Here is a 25,179-nt window from a genome sequence, read left to right on the forward strand (position 1 = left end):
AATAAAATGAGTTAACAGCATAAGAAGCATAGTTTCATACTATGCCAGTAATGCTGACCATACAACAGAGAGAATAGATGCATCTTTAGTCTGGACTTGAATGTCTTTATGAACTCTGACTGTTTTTTCATTGCAGGGAGCTCATTCTACAAAACAAGTGCATGATAAGAGAAGGCTCTGTGACCCGTTGACTTTTTATTTACTTTAGGGACACAAAGCAGTCCTGCACTCTGAGAACACAGACCACAGGCTGGTACATCGGGTGTAATTAGGTCATCTAAGTAGGAAAGTGCTAGTCCATGAGTTATTTATAGGTTAGTAACAGAACCTTAAAATCAGACCTCACAGAGACGAGAGGCCAAAATCAGTGTAATGTGGTGGAACTTTCTGCTTGTCAAAATTCTGGCAAGAGCATTTTTTGAACCATTTTGAACTTTGTTTTTGAAAGAATGAGTTCACACTTAGTTTTGTTTAAACAGCCTTAGTCATAGTCAAACACTTGTAGCAGTTGAGCCTCTGAATATTGTATTCACCTTTAGCAGTTGCGTGTTAAGAAAACGTCATTGAAAAAATGCTGAAAAGGAGCTGTATGAGTGTGAATAGGACATCAGCAGAAGAGCTCTAAATTAAATCAAAACTGCATTCCCCCCCCCCCCCCCCCCCCCCCCCCATGGTTTTGTGTCAGTCACAAATATACTGTAGATTTGTGCTCAGCAACACATAAACCAGCTCACATCGGGTATCTGTCACATTATTTATTGACCACTTTATCTCATAACTCTTTTCTTTTGTATTCTTAAACTACAGTGATAGCTCTGCTATGGTGGTAGCATTTGCTGTTGTCTTCATTTGGAAGAGTTGTGGCCTCTGTACTACCCACCAGGGGCCTCATGTACAAAGCGTGAGTATGCACAAAAACGTAGCGTATGCCCGTCTCCACGTCCACGTGCAGATGTATCAAAAGTGACTTGAGCGTGGAAATGTGCGGTGCATCATGCAGAAATCATGGCTGGCGTACGCATGTTACTACACCTATTGTGCATCTCCGACATGTACAGGTGATCCAGGGAGCCATTAATAGTGTGAAAACAAGAAGTCATCTGTGCACATGAGAGACACACTGATGAACATTTAACACACCCACGTGTTTGCAGTTATATGTGTGGATATACAGTAAAAGCACACGCAACGTTTATCTGGACATTCCACTGTTAAAGGAGATTTTGTAATGAAAGACGTGCGGACAGATTGGCGCATCGGCAGGCAGCCGGCGCGACGCGCCGCCACAGGAAAAACACCTCCGTTGGAAACCTTAAGGACAAGTTGGAACATGTCCAGCTGTTAAACAATTTCTCAGATCAATCAATCAATCAATCAATTTTATTTATATAGCGCCAAATCACAACAAACAGTTGCCCCAAGGCGCTTTATATTGTAAGGCCCTCAACTGCCTTACAATATACAAGATACTCACTCAACTGAAAGCCATCAAAAGCTGCCTGGTTTTTACAAATGGTTGTCAACACGGAGGTGTTTTTCCTGTGGCGGCGCGCCAATCCGTCCGCACGTCTTTCATTACAAAATCTCCGTTAACAATGGAATGTCCGGATAAACTGCTGATCCCGACCACTTCTGAAAGTTCTCTGTTCTCTCACGACGTCCTGGGTCAACAGAGTCTTAAATTTGGAGGTTTTCAGCTCGAAACAGGCTGACAACGGTGCCTGGGAGCGCTGCGTGACGTCCCGCTCCGTGGGAAGTCCTTAAAGCGACACCAACACTCCATAATCTCTCATCAGCCGTTAAAATTTTCACTGAAAACCAGCTGAATTTCTCGAATGGTGTCCACTTTGATGTGCCTCACAGGTTCTGAAAAAATTTTGATCAAGCAAAGCGCCAGTCTCTCAGGAAGTTCCCAGACAAAAGAACTCCGACGAGAGGGTTGGACCACTCCTCACTCAAAGCCTGCCCACAGGCGAATGACGCAATCGACAGGCATGAAAAAACTCACGCATGCACACGAGGGTTCAAGGTTGGCTGATGTAATCGCACGTGATTCAAATCCATATAGTTTTTGAAAAAAATAAAACGGTAGGATACTTTTCTAGTAGACCTCGTATTATTTAGCATGAAATAGATAAGACTCTTCAGCACTCCCTGGATGGATCACAATTCTGGCGCGGGTTACTTCACCAGCCAAGGCATGTACCTATTTTCAGCTTGCTGAAGTGAGACAATCCAGGCAAAGTGTTTTGTCCAAACACATAGATTGTGTAAATAGGAATCAAACCCAGGTCTACATATTGGTGGCCCAACTCCTTATGCCAGTGACCCATCTGTTCGATGACATCAAACGTATACGAAAGATACACTGGCTTGAAGTGCTGCTAAGTTGCTTAAAATTAGTTGATTGTCAGATATTAGTCATTTTCATCAGCTGTGACAGATGTGAAACTGATTTAAACCCGACATGAACATTTTTGGACAGAAGTCTTTTTATGATGTTTCCTTGGTTAACACCCCTTCACACATAACATGAAAGACACAGAAACCGGCTGAAAATCCACAAACCAAACACGAAATGAGGAACCACGAACCGTCCACCTGCTGTTGTGAGGGATGCACAGTTGCACAGGCAAACACAACATATCGGCAATAGTTTCGTGCACATGCACAAGCGTGCATTAAACCATCGCAGTGCGACAGCTGGAACGTGTTGCACCACATCACGCCACTGATGTGGAGAAAAGTAAAATAAAACCAGCTGTATAATTACTGAAAATCACTGGGTTGATATCGATAATAAATAAAAGGGGACGTAATACAGAACCCTGCGGTTAAATAAAAAATAAATGCCACTTGCAAGATTTGAACCTGCAATTTACAAAAGCTCAGATTACCAAATGGAAACTTTACCACTGCACGACAATCACTGTCATATAACAGGAGCATAAAATGGCTAAAATCGGCAAGGAGATAACGTATTAAAAAAAGAGAAAAACGTTCCATAATAACTGACAAAATGGCATTTATTACGGCATATTTTTGTCTGTGTTGTAATGTAACACCTTGCGTGCATGGTCATGTTCAGTTGTCAGTCAGTCGGCAGTCAGCTGACATGCGCTAGTGTCCACAGCAAAGCGATCACACAAGAATGAGTTCACACCTTCGTCACCCTTATTTGTTTGATTTAATTTCCACTCTTTTTGTCTGTCATGTAAAATGCAATTTATGTGGTGGAAGTGAAATCAGCCGGCTGGGCGGCTTCACACCATGCTGCGCGCTCAGACGCTGGCCGGTGTTCTGTCGAGATGAGGTGCATCGTCAAGATGAGGTGCATGGCACCTCCGCTGGACAGATAAGTCTGTCGAGATGAGGTGCGTTGTTGAAATGAGGTTCCTCGCATAACTGCATATGTGTGCACTGAAAAAATTACTTGATGAAGTTCGCTTATTTTGATGGGCAAGTAAATGTATAAATTGTTGATCCGAACGTAGTAATGTATTTTTAACCTGGAGTTAGCTTATTTCGACAGGCAAAATATACATATACATACATTTATGCTCCTAATGTAAAATACAGAAAGTTTTACTTACTAGGCTATAAATACACTGAATACAATTAAAAAAAAAACTTTGATGGAAAAAAACAAAACAAAAAAACAAACAAAATACGCATGCGCAGTTGCACGTCGAGCGAGTTACATCATCTCCCCATTTGCAGTTGCGCGAGGCACCTCATCTCGACGGGTGACGTCTTCAAGTCCGGGGTAGAGCAGGTCCTCATGAAGCAATGACACCTGCATACATACTGTGTCTTCTGAGGTGCTGCATCAGCGGACTCTGGGACATTCAGCCACAGCTGACAATGTTAGATTCATGGTGTGGCACTTAGACACTTTTCACAGAGAGGTCGAATGTGATCGCCTGCTCTCTGCTATCGTACCAGGTGAGCAAATAGCCCCACCTCTTCTAAGTGTGCAGCAAGTGGTGTTCGATGTTCCTCTGTGACACCTGGAATTTGGCCGACATGCCGAGAGGGGGCTCGAATGAGCACACGCAAGGCACTAGTTGTCTTTCGGCTGCTTGTGTGTGCGAATTTTGTGGCGACAGAGGCATTTGAGGCAGCTCCGATTTTTCACGAATGGCATGCAATTCTTCCGTGCGCTAGTCAGCTTCAATCGTGTTATGTGTGAAGGGGCCCTTAGTCAGGTCAAGGCGATGAAAGTGCTTTATAGTTACATGCTGCACACAAAATTGTTTTATCAAAACACTCTTGCCACACTTTGCCTTCTGATTGGATAGAATGTAATATGTCATAACAAAATGCCCAACTAGCCTAATAGAATGGGAAAATTGGAAATCTGCTGACAATATTTGTGGTTTTAGTGTTGCAACTGGAGCTAAATTTTGTAGCAGTGTTTAATAGAGTAAATATGTGACTTTTGTTATCTAAGAGACATGAATTAATAAACCACATTTCACTATCCATAGTACATATAGCTTTTGTTGTCCAAGAGCCACGGATTATTAAATGGCAATTTGACATGTGAGGCACAGATCATAAAACAGGTGACTTTAACACCCCTATTCCATCGGGCGGTGTTCTATTACAATCGGCCACAATCCAAAAAAGTGCAAGAAGGGTGTTAACGAAGAAATACAAACAGTATGGCACTGGATGATAAATCTGCATGGAGTAGAAAGTTCTGAAAAACGGAGTGACTGTGCAAGAAGAAGAGTGAGGAAAGCAACCAAGACACCCAGACAACTCAGAAGAAGTTACAGGCTTATGTAACTGTGATTGGAGAAGTTGTGCACAGTGCAAATTTTGCAGTTTGTATCACCACTATTTCTTCTTAATTGACGTAAATAAAGCCCAAGATTCAGTGGAAGCTTTGCCATCAGAGAGCCTCATCTACAACTACCACAAAAGACTCCAAGCTGTCATTGATGTTAAAGGGACGATACACGGTATTAAGAACAGGGGTATGTAAACTTTTGATCAGGGTCATTTGGGTAGTTTCTGTTGTCATTATAATTTAAAAAGAGAAAACACAGTTGTTTGACAATAAATGGCTTCATCCAAACACTAACCATGGGTGAGAAAAAATTTTTTATGCTATCATTCGTTTTCTATCTGAAAAATGGAAAGAAAAAAAAAAAAAAAAGAAGACTTCTGCCAGGGTATGTAAACTTTTGAGCACAACTGTATGTTCCTTCAGCTGCTCCCTTGTTTTCTGAGGTGGATCTGCATGTTGATATGGCACATTTTATGCCAGATACCCTGACACAACTCCACATTTCATGGATAATGGAGGGGGTGGGTCTTAAACCCGGAACTTTCTGCCCTGGAAACAAGTGCACTTAACCACTTGGCTCACCACCCCTACAATACCATGAGAATGATTAAAAAGTAAAATAAAAATATATGAAAAAAAAAGTCTTTAGATTGTACTCTCATTTTGCTCAGCTCATTTTTTCCCCTATAAAAATGATAAATTATAAAAAAAAAAAAAAGGAAGCAAAAGTAGCAACTCAGTTGAACCGGTTTGTGGAATAAAAATGAAAACCAGAAACTTGATATTTTGCTACGAATGAAAACGAAACCAGAAAGTTCATAATTTTTGTTATGTTGTGGAACAGAACCATTTATTTAAAATAATGGTAACCAGTTAATACTGTTATTTATTTATTCTTGAAAAAGTTTCAGTTTATAGTGACCCAGTGAGCATGCCAGACTCCATTAATACTGTACACTCAAACAACTGATGGCGGGAATGCATCATGCCAGTTTGCAAACTGACAATAAACTCAACAGAAGAAGAATAAGAAGACTTGTCAGGTTCATTTCGACCTGTCGTTTATTCTGGATGTTGTTGGCAGGACAAAGTGTGTCCTGTGTTTCACGCTGAGAAATGCACCCGGAGTGGACAAACATGGACGGACTTCTTTAAAAACACTGCATTTATTCCAGTCATTATTCTGCTTTTTTTTCTCTTGCCTTTGTGGATCAAGTGAGATTCATCTTTGTCACGAGCAGAATGCTGAAGATACGTCAGACGGTGAAATCACTCACTCATCACTCATCTTCACCCGCTTATCTGGGATCAGATTGTGGGGTCAACAGCTCTAGCAGGGGATCCCAGACTTCTCTTTCCTGGGCCACATTGACCACCTCTGACTGGGGGATCCCTAAGCGTTCCCAGGCCATAAGTGATATAAGTGATATAATCTCTCCACCTACTCCTGGATCTTCCCCAGGGTCTCCTCCCAGATGGACATGCCTGGAACACCTCCCCAGGGAGTCGCCCAGGAGGCATCCTTTCCAGATGCCCAAACCACCTGGCTCCCCATGGATGACCGAGCTTCTCACCCTATCTCTAAGGGAGACAGCTACAAAAATCAAAGCCTACCTTACTATTCCATATTCTGCAGCCTTTCAAAATCCATCGGAATTGCCACGTCTCTTGCCTCTGCTTCGGCTCCGCCATAAACACCGTCGGCATTATTTTCGCTGCCAGAATGCTCCTGTTTTGAATGTTCGTCTGAAAGATACAGCTCCAGTCTGTAGGGTCTAATCACTGCTGCGACATCCTCAGGATCCCAGTCAGAAATAATCCACACTTGAAAAGGAGTCAGAAAAGTTCTTGATCTCGTCACTGTCCATGCTGAGGTCCATCTGTTCCTGTTGTTAATCAAACAGACAAAGACGGGACTCTACACGCTGTGACGTCACGGCATCACGTGGCCGCTGATGGAACGCTACCAGCGCGCTTTCCAAGAAACACACTTTTGAGAAACTGTACAAACTTTATTTCTCAGTAATAATAATTAAAACCACTTTCAACTTACTATACTGTATGTATATTTTGATATTTATATCAGTTTTATCTAATTTAGGTGTCATATCCACTTTATGTCTGTTTCAGGTGATCAGGGTTGACGCTCTTTCTCTTAAATGGCTTTATTTTACTGCAGTGTCCCATTTTGAAAAGTTGTAGCTTCTGCTGCCTGCTACAGTACATATTGTCTTTTCATGGGAGCATTACAGCACCATATACAGGTCTGGCATATACAGTGTTTTCAGTGTCCCACAGCTGACATGAATCATTATTAAGTGGTTCGGGAACATTTTTTTGTAACCAGTTTGGGAACATCGATTTTGGGGTGGAACCCAAAACTGTTAAGGCTAAAATACCATAAGAACCAGTTGGGAAAGAAAAATTCTGGTTCAAAGCCCTGATACAAACTGCCGCTACAACGCACTCTGTGTTTAAAGGGGAACAGAAATGCCCACGGATTATTTATAGCATGAATAAGCACAAAAAATGTATTGGGGACAGGTTAGGACTGCAGGCAGCCCAGTCCAGTATCTGTACCCCTTTTATTCCACAACCATGCTATTATAATGTGTGCAGAAAGTGGTTTTCATTGTCTTGTTGAAAAAAATGGACGGATGTCCCTGGAAAAGATGTCATCTTGTAGACAGAGTATGTTGTTATAAAGTCTCAGTGTACTTTTCTGCATTAATGCGGTCATGAAAGAAGTGTAAATAACCTCTGTCAAGGGCACTGACAATCCCATAACATAACAGACCTGGCTTTTGGATTTGTTGCTGATAGCAGTCTGGATGGTCCTTTTTGTCCCTGGTCCAGAGCACACAAAAAAAATCAGGAATACTGACTTATCTGACTACACACATTTCCACTATGTCATAGTGCAACTCAGATGCCAATCATGCCACCGAGCCCTGTTTGAAATAACTTCATTATTTGTTTATTTTATGTTTTTTAACCTTTTATGTTTTTTTTAAGGGCAGCACAGTTGCTTAGTGGTTTGCACTGTTGCCTCACAGCGAGAAGGTCATGGGTTCGATTCCTTTCCTGTGGCTTTTCTGTGTGGAGTTTGCGTGTTCTCCCCGTGTTGGTGTGGGTTTTCTCCTGGTGCTCCGGCTTCCTCCCTGATTCAAAGACATGCAGCATAGGTGGATTGGAAACTTTAAATTGTCCATAGGTGTGCATGCGGTTGTGAGTGTGTTTGTTTGTCTATGTGTGGCCCTGCGGCAGACTGGCGTCCTGTCCAGGGTGTACCCCGCCTCGCACTCCATGACTGCCGGGATAGGCTCCACTCCCCGCAACCCTCAGTTGGACTAAGTAGTTGTGAGTATGAGTGTATGTTTTTTTTAACCTCATTACTAAGTCTGAAATGCAGGAACTGATGTATATTAACAAATTAGTTGTAGTATCCACACAAAACATGAAATATCTTGGGTTCATACTCTGCATACAGTGAAACAGAGGTCAAAGTAAATGTAAGAGTCACTGCACGCTTTGTGTTGTTTTTCTTAATTTGTATTGCCAACTTCTTCTGATTTAGAGTTGTTAAGTTAAGAACACTCTCAAGATAGTTAAGAATCACTGCAGAGTTATTTTATTTTTTCTATACCTTCCTAACTTTCACTGACTTGGGGTTGTATATCAATTTACGGTTTTTGGCTTTTAATTCATTGTGATGGGGTTCTCTCTTAAAGGGCACATTGCTATCTGTTGCCTCCAACTCCTTCATCAATTCCTTAATTGTGATCCCAACGTTATGTTGGACCTTTAGAACAAAAGTTCATTCATTCCTGGGTGTTAATTTTGCCCTCCTTCCTCAATGAGGTACACTCTGGCACTTACCTATATTTTTGTATAATAAACTATGCTGTACTGTTGAGCAGGGGTAGTGGACAAGTAATTAAGCATGTTTGGTTACAGTGCGGAAGATTCCCAGCTCAAGGTGATGTGGCGTTTCGTCAGGAAAGGTATCAATTGTAAAACTTGTGCCAAATCAACATGCAGATCCACCTTGGGCCTGTTGTGGTGAAACATGGGAGAAGCTGAAGGGACTTACTTAGTTACTAAACTATAAATCTGGTTGTGGTACTACGATCTTTTTTCAAGATCACTTCTGCAGAGGAACCTGGCTTGTCTTCATCCAAAACTTTGAAAGTATCCTTGACTTAATTCTTCAGAATTTTGTTTCTGCTTTTAAGTATAAGAAGGTATTCGCTCTTTATTTAGGCCAGGGGTGGGCAACTTGTTCCAGAAAGGGCCAAGAGGGTGCAGGTTTTCTTTGCAGCCACTGACTCCACCAGGTGATTTCACTCATTAATATCACTTTGAGCAGATGGAATCAGTTAATGAGTGAAATCACCTGGTGAAGTCAGTGGCTGCAAAGAAAACCTGCACCCTCTTGGCCCTTTCTGGAACAAGTTGCCCACACCTGATTTAGGCCCATAAACACAACCAGAGACTCCCCAATTAACACCAAATTATTCCAGTTTGTCATTCAGAATCTTTTAAAAGAAATTTGATCAATTTCTGAAATGTTTTGGAACTTCCATGTGGTTCAAAGAGGCATTCATCTTGGTGTACTCACCGAAAGTCTGACACAATAAATTAAAACGGAAATAAGTCTATCTTGTCACCACCTCCTCCTCCTCTTTCTTTCCCTTAACTCCTACTGGAGTCACTAGGGTGCCATTTCGAGCTGCAGTCCACCAGTTTCCTCCATTTTTGACGGCTGTGTGCCAACTGTTGCGATTCAGCAAATGTCATATTGGCTTTGATGGTGTCCAACCATCTTTTGTTCTGCCATCCTCTCTTCCTTTTGCCTTCTACATTTCCTTACAGTATGGTTTTGGCAAGACCATCTGACCTCATGATTTGTCCATGCCACTTAGATTTTTGCTTCCTCACATTGGTTAATAGATCATTGTGCGCGTGCCCTGCCCGACACACGTGTCTTGTGGACAGTGCGCGCAGGACAAACACCGCCTCATGTGGAACAGAGCTCAAGTGGGTGGCGTGACATTCAGATCGCCCGCTGTGTGTTACGATCTAATGGTCCATTTCACTTAGGGTAACCTGTCAATTTGCTCGGCATGTGCGCGCTCGCTGCAGCCCATTGTAACAGCAATATATGTTTTTATGTATATCCATGGGAGGACAGCAAGCAGACACACGCGCATCAGAGTGGGCAGTTATAAGTTCATATCCATCCAAACAGGGCACATGTGACGTCCAGAACCACAGATCTCCGCAGCTGCTCCTGTCGGCAGCCACACCCCCTGGCCGTTTAGTGCACACACCAATGTGTCACTGTGTCTGTTTGCAAAGTCACACTCGTGTGGCACTTAGACAAATTTCACATCCACCTCGACAGTGATTGTCTGCTGACTGCTGTCGTGCTAATGGTGCGAATGGCCACACATTTTCTAAGTGCCCAGCGAGTGGTGTTAGATGCTCATGTGTCAGCTGGAATTTGGCCGACACCTACCACGAGAGGGGTTGAATGGGCTTTCACAGTGCACACTCTGTCTTTCAGCCGCTGGTGTGCGCAAATAGTTATAGCAACATGTGTACGAGGCATTGGAGACAGCTATGTTTTTACACATATTGCATACGATTCCTGCTTTATGTGCAATTCAACCACATTCGTACACTCAACAAAAATATAAATACAACACTTTTGGTTTTGCTCCCATTTTGTATGAGATGAACTCAAAGATCTAAAACTTTTTCCACATACACAATATCAACATTTCCCTCAAATATTGTTCACAAACCAGTCTAAATCTGTGATAGTGAGCACTTCTCCTTTGCTGAGATAATCCATCCCACCTCACAGGTGTGCCATATCAAGATGCTGATTAGACACCATGATTAGTGCACAGGTGTGCCTTAGACTATCCACAATAAAAGGCCACTCTGAAAGGTGGAGTTTTGTTTTATTGGGGGGGATACCAGTCAGTATCTGGTGTGACCACCATTTGCCTCATGCAGTGCAACACCTCGCCTTCGCATAGAGTTGATCAGGTTGTCAATTGTGGCCTGTGGAATGTTGGTCCACTCCTCTTCAATGGCTGTGCGAAGTTGCTGGATTTTGGCAAGAACTGGTACATGCTGTCGTATACGCCGGTCCAGAGCATCCAAACATGCTCAATGGGTGACATGTCCGGTGAGTGAGTATGCCGGCCATGCAAGAACTGGGACATTTTCAGCTTCCAAGAATTGTGTACAGATCCTTGCAACATGGGGCCGTGCATTATCCTGCTCCAACATGAGGTGATGTTCTTGGATGTATGGCACAACAATGGGCCTCAGGATCTCGTCACGGTATCTCTGTGCATTCAAAATGCCATCAATAAAATGCACCTGTGTTCTTCGTCCATAACAGACGCCTGCCCATACCATAACCCCACCGCCACCATGGGCCACTCGATCCACAACATTGACATCAGAAAACCGCTCACCCACACGACGCCACACACGCTGTCTGCCATCTGCCCTGAACAGTGTGAACCGGGATTCATCCGTGAGGAGAACACCTCTCCAACGTGCCAAACGCCAGCGAATGTGAGCATTTGCCCTCTCAAGTCGGTTACGACGACGAACTGGAGTCAGGTCGAGACCCCGATGAGGACGACGAGCATGCAAATGAGCTTCCCTGAGATGGTTTCTGACAGTTTGTGCAGAAATTCTTTGGTTATGCAAACTGATTGTTTCAGCAGCTGTCCGAGTGGCTGGTCTCAGACGATCTTGGAGGTGAACATGCTGGATGTGGAGGTCCTGGGCTGGTGTGGTTACACGTGGTCTGCGGTTGTGAGGCTGGTTGGATGTACTGCCAAATTCTCTGAAACGCCTTTGGAGACGGCTTATGGTAGAGAAATGAACATTCAATACACGAGCAACAGCTCTGGTTGACATTCCTCCTGTCAGCATGCCAATTGCATGCTTCCTCAAATCTTGCAACATCTGTGGCATTGTGCTGTGTGATAAAACTGCACCTTTCAGAGTGGCCTTTTATTGTGGGCAGTCTAAGGCACACCTGTGCACTAATCATGGTGTCTAATCAGCATCTTGATATGGCACACCTGTGAGGTGGGATGGATTATCTCAGCAAAGGAGAAGTGCTCACTATCACAGATTTAGACTGGTTTGTGAACAATATTTGAGGGAAATGTTGATATTGTGTATGTGGAAAAAGTTTTAGATCTTTGAGTTCATCTCATACAAAATGGGAGCAAAACCAAAAGTGTTGCATTTATATTTTTGTTGAGTGTACTATGTATGAAGGGGCCCTTATCGATGTTACTATTTTTGATCCCGTGTTGTATCTCTTCATGGAATCCCACAGAGCTTCCTGCCATTCCCTGTCAAAAAGTTTTTGAAGTCTATGAAGATGTGATGTAGTTCTCTCTGATGTTCTCGCTGATTAATGCAGCTGCCATACCTTGATGATTTAACCAGAGTATACTGACAGTCCCATTTTCGAGTGGTTTGGTTCGGTAATGCGCAGTATCATTGTGTTTCCACCACAGGCAGAACCCTTTGTTTGGCAGGTGGAACACTTAAATATTGACAAGCACATTATCCAGTACACATACGGTGTTGCACGGCATCTCCGCTCCACACAGAGGCAAAACAGAGTAATTTAACTTTATTTTATTTTGTCTTTGTGGATCCTTAGATTTATTTTCATCGCATGCAGACAAATTTGACTGAAGCCTGTGATAAATGCTGAGATGTTAATGAATGTGGCGCAAAGTGCCAGCTGAGACACGCACCCAGAGCAGAAAAACACAGGGGGACTTGTTTCTTCAGCCACGACAAGGAAGTAAAGTATTTTCAGACGTTGTTTTCCAAAATCAGGAGGCTTTATGTGGATATGTGTTTGACAGGCTGTGATGATGAATCCGACTGAAATGAACAGGTAAGATTAAGACTTTATATTTACTCCACTAAAACAGTCTGTTTGCCTGAGGTCTGCAGCTTTCAGCCAATCAATGGACAGCATTAATGGACGTATTTTGACTTAGGAGTAAATTACCAGAAACGTGTAAGTTTAACTTATGTCCCACTGCACTTATGAGACATACGCTGGCATTCGTCTAAAATATTGTGCCTGCCCAAAATTTTTGGAGGTGCTCTGTGTATTATGACTTATGTCAGCGTGCTTCAAGGTGCTCTTAACTTACACATAACTTACCCATAATTTTGTTATGCATACACCAGCGTATGTCAGCATTTTTTTATATGGTCAGCATACGCTGGCTAAATCTTCAAGGTGTGACAGGTGTGACAGGATGAATATTTGCTCAGTGGTACTTCTGCCTTCTCGGAATCTTGCTTGTTCCTCTGAAATGATTGCTTCTGCTTGTGGCTTCAATCTTTTCAATAAGATTTTCAACATTACTTTGCTTGCCTGACTTATCAAGCTAATGGTACAGTAATTTTGACACAGTTGAAGGTTTCCTTTTTTGGTATAGTGATCACAATTGATCGGGTCCAAGGCGTGGTCCATACCCCTGTGTCCCAGATGACATTGCAGACAGTGGTGGGCACAGTTCTGCTAATCCACTAACTTTTTGGTTAGCTGATTAGCTTTTCAGCTAACTTTGAAAACCATCCGCAGATCAATTAACTTCTGCTAAATTTATTTCTGATAATGCTTAGACCGCTCATATATTTTTGCAGGCAAAGTGAATAAAGCTTAACAGCTAAAACATTTGTAAAGCCTGAAATCATACATTTTACGTCCTGCCTGTTACATGTTTTGTAGCAGACAGAGAGCTATGAGAGGTAGAGCTCAGTCCTCTGCCAGCAGAGGAGACCTGGCTACTAGAAAGAAAGGAAGAAAAGAAAAAAAAGATGAGTTATTTTCACAGCCATACAGTCTTGCAGACATGTCACAGAAGACATGCATAGCAAGGCAATTTTGACTTATGGTTAAAATTTAAACAAACTAATTTGCGACAGGTTATCAAATTTAACATCACGTCTGTCATTTTTACAAAGTGAAATATTAGCTATATGTTTTAGTTTTAAAGTAATGGACTAATTCTGAAGGTCTGAGCATTTACAGACATACATGCCAAAAGACATTATGGGAAAATGAGCTTCCTGTCATCAGTGGTTGGTCAGTTTATTTATATGTAAAAACCAACACACAAGTTACTGTAAAGTGTGTGTTGCATTTAAAAATAAATCTGTATTTATAAATGTCTTTTTTTCATTTGTAAAAAAAAGGCAGTTTGAAAACTGAAAATTCTGTTTAAGTGTGATTCATCACGTACAGCAATTGTGTGGCAGTTGGTATTTGCACTCCCATCTACTGAATGGGAGTGTGAATCCTCTGTCATTTTATTTCTCGTTGGTTGATGTTCCTTCCAGTCTGCTATTGTATCAGTGTATCTTCTTGCATTTCAATCTCCTTGAATGATTAGTACATCCTTTTTATTGGCTTCATCCACCATTTTTTAGAGTTGATTATGGAACTCCTCGACTTAACATAAATAGTGCAGCAGATAAGTGAATATTTACTGAGGGATCCTTCAAATGGTGATACAAGCACCAAATTTGGCACACATACTCCTTAGACATTACTCTTTTAAAAATGCCGGGTACCCCCGTGAACTTTCATTATGCGGCCAAGAAGGGGTCAATTGAAGTATTACACAGGGGTCAAAATTTAAAAATGCTCCAATCATATTGAAAGGTATTCCATATTATTTGTCTGATCATAAAGATTCCAAAAAGGTATAGTTTGGACTATCTGTGAATGAATGTTCCGGAGTTATGGGGTAAAAATAGCAAGAACAGTGACAAAGGTCAGTTTCAATTTGTACAGGGGTCAAAAGTTAAAGTTGCTCCAATTTTGGTAAAAAGTGATGCAAATTATTAGTTGGGTGAATACGGTTTTAAAAAGGAATAGTTTGCATCATGTATCATGCTTAGTTATCATGTTACAAGGTAGCATATGTCACATGTCATAGAATCCAATGGATGCTGATATTGTTTAACCTTTACTTTGCAAACCAAGCACGCAACACAGTCAAAACTATTCCATTTATTAATCCTATTAGCTCAACCAGTAATTTGCACTTGAGCTTCAATAAAAGCCAGTGATCACCTTAGTATTTCTACTGTTTTTCTTGTTGCTTAATGCTGATAAAATATACGGTATTTGTTGTTTTTCTGATGCCTGATTGTTTTTTTCTCTCTGTTTGAGGTGCTTCCAGAGGGGTGGTGTGTTTTTCTGCAAGCCTCCTGTCCTGTGCACTGACATGGATGCCCAAAATTTCCTGTACATTCGTTTTATCAATTGTGTCGGTAGCATGGCTGAAGCAGAGGGTCACCCCTTTGAGTCTGCTCTGCTTGAGGTTTCGTTCTCAAATCAGAGGGGAGTTTTTCCTTACCACTGTCGCCTATGTGCTTGCTCTGGCAGTTGGTAAGGTTAGACCTTACTTGTGTGAAGGGCCTTGAGACAACTTTGTTGTGATTTGGTGCCATATACTGTAAATGAAATAAATTAAACTGAAATAATATAGAATATGGACAGCTTGAGAAAATTGAGTTTGAATGTTTGTAGCCAAGCTGTATGTAACTTATATCTGCAACTGGACTGCAGTAATTGACATTTTCTGGCATTTTATTGCCACCACCATGAATTACCTGGTCCCTTCCATGTGAAGTTTACATGTTCTTCCCGTATTTGCATGTGTTTCCTCTGGGTGTTTCCTCTCACTTCCAAAGACATGCTCACTTGGTTGGTCCCCACAATGTTTTATGACAAATGGAACTTCTCTTTTTTAATACTACTATTACAACTGCAACTATGATTACTGCTACTAACAGTACTACTACTACTACTACTAATGATAATAACAAGGTGGCAAAGATGTATTTTTCTATGCTTTGCACTTTTTTATGCTTTTTTAAAATCTACCCTTTGAAACCTTGGAATTCCGACTGACAGCTCAAACCATACCAGTAACTATGACTAAGCAGGAAACAACCCATCAGTTTTGTAGTTTTTCAGGTCCTGTTTTTTTTTTTATTATTATTATTATGATCCTTGACAAATGTGACTTTAGTGACATTTTCATCTTTGCTGAGTTTCATGAAAATTATTTTTATAATTTTTCCATAATCCTGTCCTACAAACAAACACAACAGCTAATAGACATTGGTGAAAACATACCCTCCACAGTTGGGGCAATTAAAAGGTTCTAATGTAAGTACCATTGGACAGTAAAATAAAAGATGTGACATTTCTGTAAAGCTCAGGGCTTCACTTCTTGTAAAGAGGAGATTTTCGTTTTCCAGGCTTTTTTAGACAGCAACACACAGAACTTGCTGACCTAACCCTCCCCGTGAAGTTTTTTTGAGAGAGAGTGAGCGAGAGAGGGAGAAAGAAATGTGTTTTGAAAGTCGAGTGGCAAGTGGCATCCACTGTGTGTTCTTTTAGACAGATCAATAGCTCAGTGTGTGAGAAAGTGTCTTAAGAGCTGTTGTCTTGTGCTTTCAGCTGTGGCAGACCTGTTGGTGCTGCAGAGGGGAGCTGTGCGCCCCTGCCTCTGTTCCAGCAGTGGCCTGAGGGGGGCTTTTAGTCCAAACACAAATGTCAACCACACATAGACTATTAGTGTTTAGTGCAGTTATTAAATGGACTTTATTTGTCCTTTAGGAGGCTAAAAGGTGCACTTAAAGGGGACCTGCGTGACAGCAGGGCAATTTGCGAGTTTGGTAACTGAGGCTCACTTTGCAGACACGAGTACAGATAAGTGTAAAAGGAGGAGAGGCTGTAATGCTGCGAGTGGTGTGCGAGTGTGTGCGTCACTGTGTATGTAGGAGACAGTGTGAGTGCATGCTAAAAGGCACTTAGGCCATAACATATCTCACTTGGGTCTGGTAGCAGCGTTTCTGTGGTCAGAGGCTTTTTAAAAGGTTAATGTTAATCTATACCAAACAAAGCCCATGAGGAGCTTTTACAGCTGTGGAAATCTGAGTGAAATGGGCTTTGATGAAATGGTAGGTAACTAACACAGTGCACAGGGCCCTGCAAATGCAACAGTAAGCAAAACAAACATTTGGTTTATCCCCAAGATGTGGCCCTTTCTCTGGAGCCTGCTACAAGTGATCATGTAACTTTAGTATTCCAGCGTGTTCACAGCAGAACAAGTAAGTTAGGGGGCTTTGTCGTCCAATGTGACCTGTGTGCCTATCTACATGGAAGAATGTTTTTTTTAATGCATATGAAGCAGGCAGGCGGTGCACCGCGGCCTCGCACGAAGCCAGGCTTAGATGCCTGGAGAAGCAGCGGGCTTATCAAAAAGAGAACATGAAAAGTCACTCGTGTTCCCGGGCCGTAAATCACGCACAGCTGTTTGTCTGCTTATCACTACAGGTGTGCCAATGCTCTCCGTCCAGCCCAAAGGGAAACAGAAGGGGTGTGCTGGCTGCAATCGCAAGATTAAAGACCGCTACCTGCTCAAGGCCCTGGACAAATACTGGCATGAGGACTGCCTGAAATGTGCCTGCTGCGACTGTCGCCTGGGGGAGGTGGGCTCCACCCTCTACACGAAAGCCAACCTCATCCTCTGTCGCAGGGACTATCTAAGGCAAGAAAGAAACAGTCACCCTCTGCACTCACAACACTCACAAAAACTACAGCATTCCATGAGCAGTGTGACACTAAATTTGCTACAAAGGTGTATCAGAAGCTAAATATGAGTTTGTTGTCAGATCACACTGACAGAAACGCAGCTTAAGTCATACTGAATCACGAGTTTGCTATGGTATTCCTTTACAGAATGAATGGTTCTAATAAGTTCCCCCACACTTGTGCTTTAAAATGTTTGTATTGTCTTATGATATGGTTATGGATATCATCTCATGGTGGATGTCAGCAAAATGTCAGTAGTGGTCACATCTGGATAATAGTTCAGGGAGTTTTTAAGGTGGAAGTCTGTGGTAGCAAAGCCGTTTTCCCATCACATCAAATTGACCGTTATTTGGATTTGTCCTCCTCCTTCTCATTGGCTTTTCATGGCAGAATGCGAAGCTTTTAACTGTTACTTTTATCTGCCAGCTCAACTCATTCTCATTGTTTGCAGTGATATTTGTTTTGTTTGTACCTGTGAACTTGACTCTTGCTTGCCTCTACTGGTGGTTGGCTCTCACTGCGGTATTGTATCACTTCCTGTTCCGGAGCACAGCGGTGTTTTTCTGTATCTGTTAGCTGTTTAATCTGCGCAGTTAGATTGATCTAGTTATCTAGATTACGATTTGTTTCCCAGTGTAATCTTTACGTGCCTTAACTAAAGCACTCCTTCTGCTGAATCACCTCTAAATTATTTACACATTATTCACTTTGCGTGTTTTTAGGAATCCGCTAGCTTAGCGTAGCTACTAGCTCTTAGCCGATTTAGCATGGCGGCTTCTCCTGTCTCTCCCGCACTTTTCTGCTCTGGGTGTGAAATGTTTAGTTATTCCTCGGCCTCCTTTAACAGTAACGGTACTTGTAATAAGTGTAGCTTATTCGTAGCTTTGGAGGCCAGGCTGGGCGAATTGGAGACTCGGCTCCGCACCGTGGAAAATTCTACAGCTAGCCAGGCCCCTGTAGTCGGTGCGGACCAAACTAGCTTAGCCGCCGTTAGTTACCCCCTGGCAGATCCCGAGCAGCCGGGAAAGCAGGCTGACTGGGTGACTGTGAGGAGGAAGCGTAGCCCTAAACAGAAGCCCCATGTACACCGCCAACCCGTTCACATCTCTAACCGTTTTTCCCCACTCGATGACATACCCGCCGAGGATCAAACTCTGGTTATTGGCGACTCTGTTTTGCGAAATGTGAAGTTAGCGACACCAGCAACCATAGTCAATTGTCTTCCGGGGGCCAGAGCAGGCGACATTGAAGGAAATTTGAAACTGCTGGCTAAGGCTAAGCGTAAATTTGGTAAGATTGTAATTCACGTCGGCAGTAATGACACCCGGTTACGCCAATCGGAGGTCACTAAAATTAACATTAAATCGGTGTGTAACTTTGCAAAAACAATGTCGGACTCTGTAGTTTTCTCTGGGCCCCTCCCAATCAGACCGGGAGTGACATGTTTAGCCGCATGTTCTCCTTGAATTGCTGGCTGTCTGAGTGGTGTCCAAAAATGAGGTGGGCTTCATAGATAATTGGCAAAGCTTCTGGGGAAAACCTGGTCTTGTTAGGAGAGACGGCATCCATCCCACTTTGGATGGAGCAGCTCTCATTTCTAGAAATCTGGCCAATTTTCTTAAATCCTCCAAACCGTGACTATCCAGGGTTGGGACCAGGAAGCAGAGTTGTAGTCTTACACACCTCTCTGCAGCTTCTCTCCCCCTGCCATCCCCTCATTACCCCATCCCCGTAGAGACGGTGCCTGCTCCAGACTACCAATAACCAGCAAAATCTATTTAAGCATAAAATTCAAAAAGAAAAATAATATAGCACCTTCAACTGCACCACAGACTAAAACAGTTAAATGTGGTCTATTAAACATTAGGTCTCTCTCTTCTAAGTCCCTGTTGGTAAATGATATAATAATTGATCAACATATTGATTTATTCTGCCTTACAGAAACCTGGTTACAGCAGGATGAATATGTTAGTTTAAATGAGTCAACACTAACTGTCAGAATGCTCGTAGCACGGGCTGGGGCGGAGGATTAGCAGCAATCTTCCATTCCAGCTTATTAATTAATCAAAAACCCAGACAGAGCTTTAATTCATTTGAAAGCTTGACTCTTAGTTTTGTCCATCCAAATTGGAAGTCCCAAAAACCAGTTTTATTTGTTATTATCTATCGTCCACCTGGTCGTTACTGTGAGTTTCTCTGTGAATTTTCAGACCTTTTGTCTGACTTAGTGCTTAGCTCAGATAAGATAATTATAGTGGGCAATTTTAACATCCACACAGATGCTGAGAATGACAGCCTCAACACTGCATTTAATCTATTATTAGACTCTATTGGCTTTGCTCAAAAAGTAAATGAGTCCACCCACCACTTTAATCATATCTTAGACGTTGTTCTGACTTATGGTATGGAAATAGAAGACTTAACAGTATTCCCTGAAAACTCCCTTCTGTCTGATCATTTCTTAATAACATTTACATGTACTCTGATGGACTACCCAGCAGTGGGGAATAAGTTTCATTACACTAGAAGTCTTTCAGAAAGCGCTGTAACTAGGTTTAAGGATATGATTCCTTCTTTATGTTCTCTAATGCCATATACCAACACAGTGCAGAGTAGCTACCTAAACTCTGTAAGTGAGATAGAGTATCTTGTCAATAGTTTTACATCCTCATTGAAGACAACTTTGGATGCTGTAGCTCCTCTAAAAAAGAGAGCTTTAAATCAGAAGTGCCTGACTCCGTGGTATAACTCACAAACTCGTAGCTTAAAGCAGATAACCCGTAAGTTGGAGAGGAAATGGCGTCTCACTAATTTAGAAGATCTTCACTTAGCCTGGAAAAAAGAGTCTGTTGCTCTATAAAAAAGCCCTCCATAAAGCTAGGACATCTTTCTACTCATCACTAATTGAAGAAAATAAGAACAACCCCAGGTTTCTTTTCAGCACTGTAGCCAGGCTGACAAAGAGTCAGAGCTCTATTGAGCTGAGTATTCCATTAACTTTAACTAGTAATGACTTCATGACTTTCTTTGCTAACAAAATTTTAACTATTAGAGAAAAAATTACTCATAACCATCCCAAAGACATATCGTTATCTTTGGCTGCTTTCAGTGATGCCGGTATTTGGTTAGACTCTTTCTCTCCGATTGTTCTGTCTGAGTTATTTTCATTAGTTACTTCATCCAAACCATCAACATGTTTATTAGTCCCCATTCCTACCAGGCTGCTCAAGGAAGCCCTATCATTATTTAATGCTTCGATCTTAAATATGATCAATCTATCTTTGTTAGTTGGCTATGTACCACAGGCTTTTAAGGTGGCAGTAATTAAACCATTACTTAAAAAGCCATCACTTGACCCAGCTATCTTAGCTAATTATAGGCCAATCTCCAACCTTCCTTTTCTCTCAAAAATTCTTGAAAGGGTAGTTGTAAAACAGCTAACTGATCATCTGCAGAGGAATGGTCTATTTGAAGAGTTTCAGTCAGGTTTTAGAATTAATCATAGTACAGAAACAGCATTAGTGAAGGTTACAAATGATCTTCTTATGGCCTCGGACAGTGGACTCATCTTTGTGCTTGTTCTGTTAGACCTCAGTGCTGCTTTTGATACTGTTGACCATAAAATTTTATTACAGAGATTAGAGCATGCCATAGGTATTAAAGGCACTGCGCTGCGGTGGTTTGAATCATATTTGTCTAATAGATTACAATTTGTTCATGTAAATGGGGAATCTTCTTCACAGACTAAAGTTAATTATGGAGTTCCACAAGGTTCTGTTCTAGGACCAATTTTATTCACTTTATACATGCTTCCCTTAGGCAGTATTATTAGACGGTATTGCTTAAATTTTCATTGTTACGTAGATGATACCCAGCTTTATCTATCCATGAAGCCAGAGGACACACACCAATTAGCTAAACTGCAGGATTGTCTTACAGACATAAAGACATGGATGACCTCTAATTTCCTGCTTTTAAACTCAGATAAAACTGAAGTTATTGTACTTGGCCCCACAAATCTTAGAAACATGGTGTCTAACCAGATCCTTACTCTGGATGGCATTACCCTGACTTCTAGTAATACTGTGAGAAATCTTGGAGTCATTTTTGATCAGGATATGTCATTCAAAGCGCATATTAAACAAATATGTAGGACTGCTTTTTTGCATTTACGCAATATCTCTAAAATCAGAAAGGTCTAGTCTCAGAGTGATGCTGAAAAACTAATTCATGCATTTATTTCCTCTAGGCTGGACTATTGTAATTCATTATTATCAGGTTGTCCTAAAAGTTCCCTAAAAAGCCTTCAGTTAATTCAAAATGCTGCAGCTAGAGTACTGACGGGGACTAGAAGGAGAGAGCATATCTCACCCATATTGGCCTCTCTTCATTGGCTTCCTGTTAATTCTAGAATAGAATTTAAAACTCTTCTTCTTACTTATAAGGTTTTGAATAATCAGGTCCCATCTTATCTTAGGGACCTCGTAGTACCATATCACCCCAATAGAGCGCTTCGCTCTCAGACTGCAGGCTTACTTGTAGTTCCTAGGGTTTTTAAGAGTAGAATGGGAGGCAGAGCCTTCAGCTTTCAGGCTCCTCTCCTGTGGAACCAGCTCCCAATTCAGATCAGGGAGACAGACACCCTCTCTACTTTTAAGATTAGGCTTAAAACTTTCCTTTTTGCTAAGCTTATAGTTAGGGCTGGATCGGGTGACCCTGAACCATCCCTTAGTTATGCTGCTATAGACGTAGACTGCTGGGGGGTTCCCATGATGCACTGTTTCTTTCTCTTTTTGCTCTGTATGCACCACTCTGCATTTAATCATTAGTGATCGATCTCTGCTCCCCTCCTCAGCATGTCTTTTTCCTTGTTCTCTCCCTCAGCCCCAACCAGTCCCAGCAGAGGACTGCCCCTCCCTGAGCCTGGTTCTGCTGGAGGTTTCTTCCTGTTAAAAGGGAGTTTTTCCTTCCCACTGTAGCCAAGTGCTTGCTCACAGGGGGTTGTTTTGACCGTTGGGGTTTTACATAATTATTGTATGGCCTTGCCTTACAATATAAAGCGCCTTGGGGCAACTGTTTGTTGTGATTTGGCGCTATATAAAAAAATTGATTGATTGATTGATTGTGAATGTCTTTCAGTATTTCTGCATATATTGTGACAAACATGCTTATTAACAAACCTGACTTTTGTGCTATTGACTGATGCTGATAAAGCCCAGCTTCCATATTATGCATCTCCAGGATGACACATGCGCACAGTGCACTATAATGCCAGCCTTGATTAAGGTCTATTGGCATTGTTTTCTAATCTAATTTGATTGGACAATGGACAAATCACTCACACCCAGTGTAGGAATTTCACCCACCCTCGCTTTGGCCATAATACCTTGAAAAATGATGTGCCTTTATGTTCCAAGTCCACCTTTCAGCTACTTTTATCGTATTACCTCTGCGAACGAAGATGAAGGAAGTTGTGTTTTTGCCCCTGTGCGTTTGTTTGTGTACTTGTGTTTGTTTATGAATAGCCTGGAGCCCACAATTTTTCATTTATAATTATGACATTTACTGAACATTAATATCCTGATAGGCAAGAAGTGATTACATTTTTAAGGTTAAAGGTCAAAGTCCAGAAAAATCTTTGAGAAATCCTTATCTTTACATTGAATTAATTTTCAAAAAGTCATACCTCTGTCAAAAAATATCAAATTTCTTTCATATTTCATTCGTTATGTAGGATGGTATCCTTTATCGACTGACTAAGTTTGATCAGGATCTGATCCAGATTACAGATTTTATGGTTATTTAAATTTAACATTGAAAACTCCATATAATGTATATAGGGCTGAAACGATTAGTCGAGTAACTCAAATAATTCAATTACAAAAAATGTTCAAGGCAAATTCTGTGCCTCAAAGCTTTGTTTAATGTTGTAGTGCATGTGCCAGGCCTGTGTGTGGCGCTGCAGTGTCCCCAGAAAAAAAATAAACAGAAGAAGACGAGAGCATAACGGCTAATCAAATTAGGAACGATAGCTACAGCTTTCCAGTGAGACACATGGAGTAAAATAAAGCTTTTTAAGAGAAAGAGGGTCCACGCTGATCATCTGAAATAGACTTACTGTGTATTTAAAGCAAAGCAGTTTGTTTGTCTATTTTTAAAAAACACACGGTCCGCTCGATGTGGGGAGTGATTATTGACCCGGTGGCCGGCTGCTGTCTCTCTCTGCTTGGTGCGAGTCACAACTCCGTCCCTGGCTACACTGACAAACAGCAGAAGTCCAGTCTTTCTTCTGTGTTTCATTTTTTAATTTTCGCTTTTTTGGGCAACACACAACACTTCACAAACACAGTAACTTAAATAAAATAATTATTTAAAAAAACGACTGCGAGGCTGCATATTCAACGTCCATCTGAAATGCATCTGCTGAATCGCAGAGAAACACAAAATCACACAGGGACCCAGTCCACTAGCCTTTATATGAAAAAAAACAACTTAAAAATGGTTACATTTTACAAGTTGGAGAAAACACAAAACAGAAAGCCACATCCCATCGCCATTTCAGCAAAATGTCAACACTTTGGCGTAGCTATGTTGTGCCATTGCTTAGGGAGAGCCCTGGACTATTCATGTTGTTTAAAAACGCAAAACTACTTTTTATCTGATTACTCGATTAATCGCCAGAATAATCGATAGAATAATCGATTACTTAAATAATCAATAGCTGCAGCCCTAAATGTATTTTTTACTCATTCACTTTAACCGCTTACTCCAATTAAGGGTCATGGGGGCTGGAGCTTATCCCAGCAGTTATGCGTGAGGCAGGGTACGCCCTGGACAGGACACCAGTCTATTGCAGGGTGACATATAGACAAACAAACACATTTGCACGCACACCTGCAGACAATTTAAAGTTTCCACTTCACCCAAACCTCCATGTCTTTGGATGTGGGAGGCAGCCAACTGTAAGGCAACAGTGCTAACCACTAAGCCACCATGCTTATACCATAATGTGTATTTTACATTATATCTTAATCAAATCACTCTCATATTTGAAAGTGAGGTGCATACTGGCACCCACTATCGCCTGACAAAGTTTGATTTGGATCTAATCCGGATTCAGGATTTTGTCGACATTTGAATTTAATATTGAAAAGCTCTTTTTGTGTACATTTTGCATTATATCTCAATTAAGAGTGCCTCAGTCACTCATTTTTCTGTTATGGATTTACCTACACCACCAAAACTGAATGGAGGTTCCAATTTTATACCTGTCTATCTTCCAGTTATCATTCGAAAACCAAGAGCCAAAAAGTGCAATGAAAAATCGTGCTATGCACAATTTTTCATTGCATCACCAATGTTCTGTGAAAATTATTTGAGAAAGCATTTAGAAACTAAGTTGAAAAAAAAAAACCTGACAACACCACAAAAAGATTTGATACAAGTGCATAAAATAATTACATGCTTCTGATATTTGATCACATCTAATTTAGTTTCTGAAAAGTCACTTCTAAGAGGACTTTGATCTTGAAAATTTTTCCCAAGGTAAAACTTTGTGGAATTGGAAACTAGTTTTGGCGGAGGTTTGCATGAGTTTTTCCACGCCTGTCGGTGACGTCATTCGCCTGTGAGCACGCCTTGTGGAAGGAGTGGTCCCGCCCCATCGTCGGATTTTCATTGTCTGGAAATG

General features: G+C 41.5%; 1 protein-coding gene across 2 annotated transcripts in view; it reads left to right on the forward strand.

Annotated features, from left to right (window-relative positions):
* The window catches only part of lmo1 (LIM domain only 1), a 553,232-nt gene that overhangs the window by 478,969 nt on the left and 49,084 nt on the right, over window positions 1-25,179 (forward strand). For both annotated transcript variants that reach the window (XM_034191082.1, XM_034191072.1), the window contains one exon: window positions 17,232-17,445. In XM_034191082.1, coding sequence (XP_034046973.1) covers window positions 17,240-17,445 — 206 coding nt within the window. In that variant the 5' untranslated portion in view covers window positions 17,232-17,239. The remainder of the gene's footprint in view (window positions 1-17,231; window positions 17,446-25,179) is intronic.

The sequence above is a fragment of the Thalassophryne amazonica genome, chromosome 2 (genome assembly GCF_902500255.1).
Source record: "Thalassophryne amazonica chromosome 2, fThaAma1.1, whole genome shotgun sequence".
NCBI classification, from domain to species: Eukaryota; Metazoa; Chordata; class Actinopteri; order Batrachoidiformes; family Batrachoididae; genus Thalassophryne; species Thalassophryne amazonica.